Source organism: Terrapene carolina, unplaced genomic scaffold (assembly GCF_002925995.2).
Source record: "Terrapene carolina triunguis isolate 2854851 unplaced genomic scaffold, T_m_triunguis-2.0 Scaffold84, whole genome shotgun sequence".
NCBI lineage: Eukaryota > Metazoa > Chordata > Testudines > Emydidae > Terrapene > Terrapene triunguis.
In genome coordinates, this window is record NW_020664435.1 from 40,395,253 (window position 1) to 40,407,399 (window position 12,147).

The window sequence follows — 12,147 nt, forward strand, 5'->3', positions numbered from 1 at the left end:
TCAATGAAATCTCCTTGATGATACAGAAGCATTTAAAATCGCACAGCTAATAATAATACAAGAAAATAAAAACTACCCCCTAAAAAGTTTCCTCTGGTGCTATTTCCCAGCGACAGTGGTGAAATTACAGAGTGACTCAAATCCCAGATTAGTTGGAAATGCTCTTTCTGTCTTGTTCTGACCTTTGCTGAGACTAACGATCATTGACATTTCCCTCAGCACTGACATTTTTAACTCTTCAATTCTGAATCAGTGAAAATGATCGCCAGGAACCTTCTCTACCCAGGCACTTTTTGATCGACTAGAAAAGAGAATACACAATCTCTGAAGCTGCTGCTGCAGTGGAGGCCTCAGAGACTGACAGACCGTAGGACTTGCTTTCAGGTGGAGATGTTCGAATGATCAGAGAAAAATGTCATCAGGGCGCCTGGTGAAACCTATGCAATACAATCTCTGCCTCTCGTGTAGCCTCAGCAAGCAAACATAAAGCAACTCCCTTGGCTCAGATGTATTTCTTCTTAAAATAAAATAATTATCTTGGTAACATTATTTCTGCTGCTCTTGGACTGTGCATGCGAGTGGGTGAGGAGGACGTCTGCTTTCTAGCAAGGGGTGGTTTTTGGTGCTAGTGAGGCCGCAGCTCGTGCTGGAATTAAGTCATTAGGGGTTTTGATTGCACATAGGTGGCAGTTTGGGAAATTCCCAGGTGACCCAGTTTGTGGCTGAGACTTGGGGCCTCAATCGCCGGGCGCGGAAATACAGAGTTGCATTTTCGCAGTGGGTCACCCTGAGGGGGGGGGGGGGGGGAGGGGAAGAGGTTGTTGTAAGGACACGGAAATGCGATGACAAACGAGTATGAAGAGGGCTGCATATAACCTAATCACATACGTACGAAGAAGGGTGTCTATAACCTGATCCTAACAGGATTAAGTATGCCATCCCCTACGGACACTGGAAGGGGAATAGATAACTTCCCACTCTGTGCTCTGAACGGTGTGTACAAGTCACCCTCTACAAATGGAGAGGCGTGTATGCAATCCACCTTCCGTGCTCGGAGAGGGGTGTATAATACCTCACCCTCCTGACATGGGTAGGGAGGGATATATATAACTTCACTCTTTATCCTCGGAGTGGGGTGTATATAACTTTGCCCTCTGTGCCCTGAGGGGCGGATAGATAACCTCACATTGTAAGCACTGAAATCGTATCTCCTTTGCGTTGACTGTGACCACAGCTCCCATGCAGGAAGGTATACAATCCACTTATGCAGTGAGGGGATCTGCCATCTTGTCTCTCTTTAAGTGGATTGGCTTTTCCTTTCTTGAAAGTGTGTGCACCCAGTAACACGGGGCCTGTCGTAGGAGTACCTTCCTCCCCTGCCTTGGCAGCTGCCTCGCGGGGTTCCCAGGCGTAGTCCCCTTCTCCGTGCTCTCTAGGTGACTCCAGTGAGCCCAACAAGCGGTGGCCTCTCTATCCCCGGCGCTTTGCTTGCCACCTCCCTGCTAGGTGCTTAAAGCTCGCAAGCTGTTCAGCTGATTTGTTGCTAATAGCAACCACACGACAGCGATTTCCAGCCCGCTCTGCTGCTGGTGCCTCTTGTTACACCTCCTTTTTCTCTCGCAGACAGGGGCATCTTATCCTGTCGGCGCGGCATTTATTTGCCACCACCCTTACACGCAGCAATTGAAGGAATAAAGTGTGTGTGCTTTTGTGTCTTCGCTAGGTAACACACAAAGCTGATCTTCGCGGTCAAGATTTCAATATTGGCGTGCCAACCTCTACGCCTTATTAGCACAGACGTTTACTTCGCATTGTCTGGGAGCATTGTTTTACATTACCAGCGTGCGGATATATCTCAGCTCTCTCTGTGCATGTTCTGTGTCTCTATCTAGATAGACACGAACAGTCTTCAGCCGTAACTCAAATTATACACTCACACATATTAATAGACACACAAAAAAAGACCTAATTGCTTTCAGATCCTCAAAGTAATTTAAGGCTTCTTTCAGTTTTGGAACACAACATGCTCTTCTCTGTGTCTGCCCAAGCTCTGAAGGTTCTACAGGAAACCAGTGATGTAACTATACACACGTGTCTGCCTCTGTCTGAATAAAGTATTCAGGACTACGAGGTTATATTTGCTGGTTTCTTTTATGTAAACTGACTTGTATTGTTTTACCTTCCTTTTAATTTAGTTACATTTATTTTGTTACGTCGTTATTCTTATCCTTTCTCTGAATTAGTACTGTGACCGGGTACTAACTTCCACAAAGCAAATGTACACGATTCAATACCATTTACAAACCTCTGTTAAAATGCCAATGTTGCTTTTTCAAGTCATGAGAAAGGAATGACTAATTTCTAACGTGTTTGACATTTCTTTAGGTTTCTGGCATCAGTCAACAAACTTATTTTAAAAATATATGTATTTTAAAAGATTTTGTAAATTAAACTTATCGACAAAAATCTGAGAAGAGGACCCACAAAATTATTCTATTTAGGTATAGCTCAACATTTAGGAAAAATGGAATATTATGTTGTTCTAATTGTACTTCTCTTATTGAGTCTCTGTAAAATTAACTCGGGGGCCAAGCCAATGTTAAAGTTAATTAATGAACTAAAACGACTCGTTGACTACATTTTAATATAGGAAACACTATGCCATGACGATCCCCAAGACCAATATATTCTTCTCTAAGAAAGCATTTAGTTTTCCGGACACCCTAAATACCAATAATAATTCACTTCGCTGGGGAAAAGTTATCAGCTGAAGTTAACAGCGTTAACCTCTAAGCCACAGAGGAAATCCAGTGAGCTCTCTGCATCACTCTTTCCACCAAAGCCTCAGACCTGCTAAGACTTAAGTGATGGCGACACTAGGCAACTAAAACGTCATTTTGCGGACCTATCTGAATATTCAAAGCAGTTATTAACAAACTTAAACAAGTCTGGTTGCCAAGATAAGTTGTAAGTATAATGCAAGCAAATAAATACTACACAAGACTAATGAGTAGCAGGAATTCTGCTATATTATTGTAACTTTACATAATTCTAAGGAACATAGAAAATGTGATTTAGGAGCTGCAAGTTCTGCCATCAACTTTTAAATCCTTCTCAGACACTGGAAGCATTAACGGATTGGCTTGAAGTCGTAAACAGGAGTCCTTAAGACTGTTACATTTAGGTGATAATACAAATCCAGGACAATAGAATACATAAACCCATCAACTAAATGTAACTCGATTTCAAGCAGTCTTGATATATTTCTCATTCTTTGTGAATATATAATTACCTATATAGTCCAAAGCAATTATGCCATTTAAATGAACCATATATGTGTGATGATCTTAGACTCCTTCCGGGAAAAAAAAGTTACCTCCAAACTTCGCACAATTTAAACACAATTTAAGCGATAAGAGGATATAAGAAATACTTACCTGATCTCATACAGGGAACTGAACAACCTGTTGCAATGCATCCTCACTGACACAAATAAGAAAGTAAAGCATGTGAAAAGTTTTTTTCTTCAGAGTTTCAAAAAAGCACAGGCCAAGAACAGCTGTGCTATGCACTGAGTTGAAGTGAATATCGTCTCATTTTCTCATGAGAACTGCATCTTCTAATGAATCAAGGGACAAGATTAAAGACCATCCATATTAATGTGAATTGGCGCGATTCACTTGAATAATGGTTGGGTTTCTTGTTTTATTTTAAACTTGAAACCAGTAATGCATCAGCTATCACGTTAACATGCCTAAGGCTACAGGTTTTCCATTATAAGCACTCACAAGCCAAGCAATTAGGTCTGACAACCACGTCATTTCCATAAATGACTTTCTGTCTGGAGCACTTTTGCAAGAATCAATGATGTCTCTAGACTGAGTTTCTATACGATTTTTCATAGTTTATTACTATTCTATGTAAGTAGACCATCACAACGTACAGGAACGAAATAGAGCAGGAATATTTGGATATGTTAATTATTATAATTTTGGCTTCTTAATATCTATGAACACTTGACTTGTTTAGCCAGCCAAATCAATTATATCTGTAATTAACACCTTTACTTCTTTAAAAAACGTTGAACATAAATCATTAGTGTTTGTTTATTTTTGTAATTTAACTTAAGAACCCGAAATTAGAATGACAGAAATGTGTTTAACAGCTGTTGCCTTTGTCAAATACACGTGGTGACAATTTCCCAAAATATTTTCTGTTGCAAATGACCTCTTTGACAGTCTCATTTGACGAGTCCTATTTATTTTTGGAGCGAAACATACAGCCACTTTTTTTTAAGTAGAAGTTTTTGAACTAAATATACATTGAAACAGTTGATTATGGTGGATAATGCTGTTAGTTTCAGTCCATTTTATTTGCAATTGAACAGATTTCACGGATTATTTATTAACGTAATATAACTTTCTTCAAGCCTGGGTAAACTTTGCTAAACTTTTAAATGGGGCTGAAAGAATAACTTCTTTCAACTGCAAGGTATTCAAAAACCTTTCTTATTACTTATCAGATAACACGTTCGTGTCATAAGTAATATTTTTCATCGTAGTTGTTACATTTAAAGCCTTAAAGAATAACAAACAAACAAACAGAAACAGTTTCCAAAATCATGATGAGATTTTGTTTTACATTTTGAGCTGTATAGCTTTCTACTATCCATTAGAATTTGAAATACATCGGACATAGAGTAACTTGGCCAATATTTGGGTTAACTACTATACAAGTAAGAAGTTTTGTTCACAGATATCCAACTTATTTAGAATCACCATCAAAGGAATCTGGAGCAGGGTGTGCAACCTAGGTATGTTCAAACTCTGTCAATCTTAATTTCACATTTCAATCCTACTGTTTACTTTAGATGCTATAATGATGACCTCCGGGGTTATATTTAGTTATAAATATAATCTTAGTTCTGCGAGATCAACTATAAAGCCAGACTCCAAATTTGTAAAGTAATTATGATACTTGGCATGGAGCTCATTAAAGAGAGTAATTCACAAACATCGTATCCTTCTAGTACTGGAGTTTTAATATCCTAAGAGTCCAATGCAGTGACGAGGTTATCTAATAATTTAATATCTGGAGTCATAAGAACGGCCGTACTGGGTCAGACCAAAGGTCCATCTAGCCCAGTATCCTGTCTACCGACAGTGGCCAATGCCAGGTGCCCCAGAGGGAGTGAACCCAGGAGGCAATGATCAAGTGATCTCTCTCCTGCCCTCCATCTCCACCCTCTGACAAACAGAGGCTAGGGACACCATTCCTTACCCATCCTGGCTAATATCCATTAACGGACTTAACCTCCATGAATTTATCCAGTTCTCTTTTAAACGCTGTTATAGTCCTAGCCTTCACAACCTCCTCAGGCAAGGAGTCTTTTTTGAAAAAAAATATGAATGTTGTAAACCACAAAGATAAGCAGCATACCTGATGAAAACAGAAAGTTGTTGCTTACATCCCACTGGCATCTGTACATTACTCCATTGTCACCAACAAATACAACCTTTCTTATTGGTTTTAGTCCTGGATACTGCATTAGAAATTACCAAAAGCTATCAGAGAGACAACTCTATCGCGTACAATATGCACCGCATTAAGCTCTCACACTGACAGCCTCATGAGCTTGGAACGAACTTTCTCCAGACATATGCAGTAAATAACTCCCGCTCTTTTAGAGGGGAAGAAATGGAATTTTCTCCTAACCCCAGTTTTGAACGGCAGAAGCCACGTGGGCGCCCCCCTTACTTAACTTGCGCCTGAAAAAGGCAATAGCTTTTATTCGAAATTACAATCGATTATTCTTTATTAATTAAGACATCAGCCCTCAAGTCTGTGTACGTGTGTACGAGTACGTGTGCCCAGACAACTGTGTGCTGTGTACACATATTGCATTATCATAAGGAAGCGAGTCAAAAACAAAATTTATTTCTCGGCTGCACATGCGCGATGCGCAGCGCAGACCCATTGCCGGCTCAGCGTCAACACTTGCCCCAGTCTCATCAACCAGCTGCGCGCTGCTGCTGCTGCGGGGGTTTGGGTGATTTTAATCTCACTGCGATTCGTGTAAAGGAAACAGAACAAAGTGCCCGCGCAGTGCCTGATGGCGAAGGGCTCTCTGCCTAGCTCATCGATCTGGTGACGAGGGGAGGGGAGAAACGGCTCCGGAGCAAGCCGCGCGGTGTGCGCCTGTCGCCTGTGCTCCGAGGCGGCTGCTCACGCTCCGTTCCTGCCTGTGCCGGGGCTGGGGGAGCCGATCTGGTCTCTCCCCGCCGGAGCTTGGGGCAAGGAGCGGCCTGCCCGTGGCGCGCGGGGACAAGCTGCGCGTGCTGCTGAGCAACCTCAAGTTGACGAAAAGGGCTCGGTGCTGGGGAGAGGCTTCGGCTCCTTCCCCCGCCCCTGAGGGTTGGGCGGAGCTTCTTATTCTGCGCAAATGGAGCAAATGCCTGATGTTTCCAGTGACGTGACCGAGAGCGCAGGGCGGGGGGAGTCCCGGTGCCCGTAAAGGGCGAGCGTTATGACTATGACTGATCTGTTCGAAGTACAAGTTGTCCTGGGGTGCAAAAAAATAATAATTCCCCTACTTCCCCCCTCCGCCAGCGGCTGCCAGTGGGTGACACACACAACAAGCGGTTTCACTATAACGATAAACATCCCCCCCGCTTTCCCAACAAACAGAAAAGGCGTTTCCCCAGCGGCTTAGCAGCAGCACTTGGAAGTCACCCGAAGTTGTTCCTTGCTGAGCAGTCAGCCAAGAGTCGCCGCGATGGAGATTTATTTTCTATACAAGACACTCAATGGAGCAGCGGCTGCTTTTCCAGCCAAGTGGTTGGCAGCAGGTCTCCTGCCAACCCCAAACGTGGGATTAGCGAGGTCACCAAAACTAGCAGCAGCCGCGTACGGGCTGGGTCGCTGCCTGCAGCAGAGTCCTCAGCAGAAGCAGCAGCGTCGGCATGCAGAAGTCACCACCCCCCCCCCCTACACCCCCCCGGGGCCAAGGTTGCCGCTGAGCTGAGGATTCAGTAGGCGCTGCCGGCAGTTTGTTTGTCTCCATAGGGAATCACCACGAGATAGGACGCTCCTCGTAATACAGACATTGCTCGGGCAGCGAAGTGAAAGGAGGAGAGCCCGAGCCTGGAAACATGCACTACCCCCGCGTAGTGCAGTGCTTGCTGCTGCGCGCAGTGCCGCGGAAACCCCCGAGGGTAACCAGAGCTATAGACCTTAGGCAGGGGAGAGTCTCCAGGGAACGTCCGCAGGATCGGGCCCGTGGGGTGCAGCTCTTGGGAGCAACAAGAGCCAGGTCTATACGTTGCCTACTGCAGAGCCGCCCCCGCCTTTCGGTCCTCCCCAAACTCCCGCCGCTTTACCAGGGCTCCAGAAAGCCTCGAACTCTGGGGGAGGCGATGCGTGGGGGTGGGTAGCTGCGCCCGCCTGGCGCCTCGAACAGCTCAGTTCCGTTCCTCCCTGCTTATCCAAGGGGACTTCTCTCCTCCGGCTTGGGGCTATGGCTTCAACTCCCGGCTGCTTAGCGGAGAGCAGCGTGCAAACGCAGAGGCTGCCGATTTCCTTTTAAAAAAGTAAATGTTTTAAAACTGGGTTAATTCTTTAATCCAGTTACAGAGAAAGGAGAGGCAAAGGCAAATTGTTTCCGATGCTTAAATCTTTTTTGTGAAGACCTTAAACAGTTGCAGGAGACCCAGCTGGGCTTTGTTAAAATGCCATTCGAGTTCTTGTGAGATATTGATTTTCACTAAACACATTACGTTTTCATCCCCTCCAATTAATAAAGCGGAGGGAAAACCCAGAAGTAATGAAAGCAAACAGGGTTTTAAATTAAAACACAAAAGTAGACCTGCTAAATCTCACTCAGTTGAGGGGGTGAGAGATCCCTTCATTTGAGATTAATTTTAAAGCAGCATTTAAAGGCTTTCCCTCGGGGGAGGAAGGATTTTGCTGTGGCTTTCACTGAAGCACTTAAAATCTCATAACTGTATGAAATCTTTCTTCTCTGGAGCCTAGCACAAGCAGAAACAGTGGAGATGTTTTCCTTATAGGTCATGAGCACAGTAAATTTCAAATGAAGCTGAGGGTCTTAAGCACCTCTTAAAATCGGACCCCTTGAATGTGTGTGTATGTATAGAAGATAGAAATGTCTGTATTATTTTACATATACTACAATGACTTAGAATGACTCTCTCGCTCTCTGAATATATATATAAAACCTAAAACTTGCCACTTAAATACATAGTTGAAATATAGGTGATTCGATAGATAGATAGCAAATTTTAGGTGACAGATCTGAGGAATTGTCCCAGATTGCAGTGTTGTTAGAGGAGATTTTGGAACAAACCGATAAAATAAACAGTAATACTTCACCAGGATCAGATAGTATTCACCCAGGAGTTTTGAAGGAACTCAAATCTGAAATTGCAGAACTACTAACTGTGGTATGTAATTTATCTTAAACCAGCCTCTGTACCAGATGACTGGTGGATAACTATAATGTGACACCAATTTTTTAAAAAGGTGTCCTGGTAATAAGGCCAATAAGCCAGTACTAGGTAAACTGGTTGAAACTATTGTAAAGAACAGAATTATCAGACACCTAGATGAACATGATTTATTGGAGAAGAGTCACATGGCTTTTGTAAAGAGAAATCATGCCTCACCAATCTTAGAATTCTTTGAGAGTGTCAACAAACACGTGGACAAGTGTGATCCAGTGGACTTTCAGAAAGACTTTGACAAGATCCCTCACCAAAAGTTCTTAAGCAAAGTAGGCAGTCATGGGAGAAAAAGGAAGGTCCTCTCACTGATCAATAACTGGTTAAAAGATAGGAAACAAAGGGAAGGAATAAAAAATGGTCAGTTTTCACAGTAAAGGGAGGTAAATAGTGAGGTCCCCCAAGAATATGTACTGGTACCTGCGCTTTTCAACATATTCATAAATGATCTGGGAAAGGGAGTAAACAGTGAAGTGGAAAAGTTTGCAGGCCATACAAAATTACTCAAGATAGGGTAGTTAAGCCCAAAGCTGACTGCAAAGAGATATAAAGAGATCTCACAAAAACTGAGTGCCTGGGCAAGAAAATGGCAGATGAAATTCAGTGTTGATAAATGCAAAGTAATGCACACTGGAAAGCATAATCCCAACTATGCACACAAAATGGAGAGGTCTAAATTAGCTGTTAACACTCAAGAAAGAGATCTTGGAGTCATCATGGATAAATTCCCTGAAAACATCTGCTCAATGTGCAGCAGCAGTCAAAAAAACTAACAGAGAATTAGGTACCATTAGGAAAGGGATAAATAATAAGACAGTAAATATCATAATGACATTATATAAATCCATGGTATGACCACACCTTGAATACTGCATGCAATTCTGGTTTCCCAATCTCAAATAAGATATATAAGAAAAGGGAAAAAAGTAAAGGGAAGGGCAACAAAAATAATTAGGGGTATGGAACAGTTCCATGTGAGGAGAGATTAAAAAGACTGGGACAGTTCATCTTAGAAAAGAGACAATTGAGTGAGATCTGACAGAGGTCTATAAAATCATGAATGGTGTGGAGAAAGTGAATAGGAAAGTGTTCTTTATCTCTTCATATAACACACGTATCGGGGTCACCCAATGAAATTAATAGGCAGCAGGTTTAAAACAAACATAAAGTATTTTTTCACAAAAGACACAGTCAACCTGTGGAAATCTTGCCAGGGGATATTGTGAAGGCCAAAAGTATAAAGGTTCAAAATAGAATTAAATAGGCTCATGAAGGATAGATCCATCAATGGCTATTAGCCAAGATGGTCAGAGACACAACCCCATGCTCTGGGTGTCCCTAAACCTCTGACTGCTAGAAGCTGGAACCAGGGGATTGGGGATAGATCACTGGGTTAATTTCCCTGTTCTGTTCATTTCCTCTGAAGGATCTGGGACTGGCCACTGTCAAAAGACAGTATACCGGGCTAGATGGACCATTGATCTGAATCACTATGACCATTCTTATGTTAATTAATGTGCGTGTTCCACAAAACACACAAAGGCAAACAGGTAATGGGGAGACAGCTTTTCTTCTAGGGAGAAAAAAGGCAATGAAATAAATAAAAGCACGATATAACGATGTGATAAAATACATGATATGGTGTATATGTCATTATAGTAGAAAGACATGCCATACATTTTATGTGTCCGCTAGGACAGCCGGATCCTGCACTGACGCACTTGTTTAACTTTATGCACAGCGCAGTGTATAGACCGTCTATAGCTCGTAACAGACTAAGCAGCCAGCAGGTTCATGGCACTTTCCCCACTATGTACATACGCTGCTAACAGCCCCCAACGGATCTGCGTAGCAGGTTCGAGCACCCAAACACCCGCACGCTCTGTGTCCATGGCCGGGGCTGCCCCCGCCCGCATGCGCGACGTGTCCCGGGAGGAGCAGCTCCGCGCGCTAGGCTGCGGGGTCAGCCACCTGATGTCACAATCCGGCGGAGGCGGCTCCTCCCCACGCAGGCGCCCGGCTTCCGTTTGGTTACCTAGGAGAAGATACACACTGCGGCGCGGCGCGGCGCGGGCCAGGCTGAGCGCGAAGCAGCAGCTGCCTGGTCCGGCGCGGCCCTGCTCGGCCCGGGAGTCAGCGTGAGGGGATTCGCGCGCCGCGCTGGTAGCCCAAGTAGAGAGCGCCAGGTGCCCCCTCAGCCCCTCCCATTGACTCGGGAGCTTCTCCACCACCCGGAGCCATGAGCCAGAGGCAGGTCTTACAAGGTATTTACTTATCGGAGTTGCCACCTTGGGGGCCAGGCGCAGCGAGCCCCTGGCTCCAGCCGTGTGCGGGGCGGGAGGGACTGGCCCGGCTCGCGATCTCTTCTCATGCTAACTCTGTCCCCCTCTCCCACCTGCAGTTTTCGAGCAGTATCAAAAAGCCCGAACTCAGTTTGTTCAAACGGTTGCTGAACTTGCTACTAGGCCACAGAACATCGAGACCCTCCAGAATGCAGGTAAAGCGCTTCCCTTCTTCCGCCGATCGGGGCCACAGCCCTCTTGTGCGGGCACCAGACCACAACACATGCCCAGGGTGACACTTACTAGTCTGTACTTAAAGTATTTGCACCTTAAGGCCAGTCTGCATTTGCTTATCGAACTGACATGTTCACAGCGAAAGAGATGTAGTTGCACGATTCGTTTCATAGTCGCTATGCCAGGAAAAGAGAGGAAAGGAGGATCATACCCACCCCCCCCACCCAGGAACGAGTCTGTAGTTAACCTTTTTTACTTCCCTCCCTCCCCCACTGCAGTTTTATGAAGGAGAAAAATAACGCAGGTGTTACATTTAAAGAACAAATGCTAGGGTTTACAGTCTGCTACTATCTAATTTGTGTGTTTAAACTATTGATGGTAGAAGGACCGCATTTTACTTTGCCATTATAATGGTGTTTCACAATGTTGGAGTAGAAATATTGATCTCATTGATAGAGGTGAAGAGGAAAACTTTACAGCTTTACAGAAAGACTTTAAAATATAAATGGTTCCTGTTAAGTTCACAAAAGCTACAAGTATTTTAGGCACAGTGTGCTGAATGAGAAAATAAAATATTTGCAATTTTTTAATATTCAGCATTTATCTGTGGAATTCTTTTAGAGACCGCTCAAGACTTTTTGTTTTGTTTTTGTTTTACCTGTTGCTTAGGCTTTCAACTCGTCAATATGTAGATACTGTATAGTTCTCATTGCAATCATATTTGGGCACCCTGTCTGTTGTATCTTCCTGGGTGAAATTTGGAAGTTTAATAATACCCTCGGATTGCACACACATATTGTCTTGCTCGACTGCAGTTTTATTTCTAATTTTTTTAAGACTATGGATACCTTTGATACGCTCTCCTACAAATTCCAATTTATTTGTATTTAAAGGAAAATTGGGCAGTATAAATGAACATTTTTTATTTTGTAAATAAAATTGTATTTGGAAGCATGAGGAATCATTAATAAATGGACTATTAAATGAGGCTAATATTGTAAAGCAAAATCCTACTCAAAAGGTAAGCAGGTATATATTGTGATAGTTGTTTATAAATTGTTGAATGCTTGCAGCCTTCTCATGTGTTCTGCCACCATCTAGAAATTCAGACTTAT

General features: G+C 43.4%; 1 protein-coding gene across 1 annotated transcript in view; it reads left to right on the plus strand.

Annotated features, from left to right (window-relative positions):
- Nucleotides 1-10,670: 10,670 nt before the first annotated feature.
- The window catches only part of SPAG6 (sperm associated antigen 6), a 53,392-nt gene continuing 51,915 nt past the window's right edge, over nt 10,671-12,147 (plus strand). The window contains exons 1-2 of the mRNA XM_024199486.1: nt 10,671-10,780; nt 10,918-11,013. Of these exons, the coding sequence (XP_024055254.1) occupies nt 10,756-10,780; nt 10,918-11,013 (121 nt within the window). The 5' untranslated portion in view covers nt 10,671-10,755. The remainder of the gene's footprint in view (nt 10,781-10,917; nt 11,014-12,147) is intronic.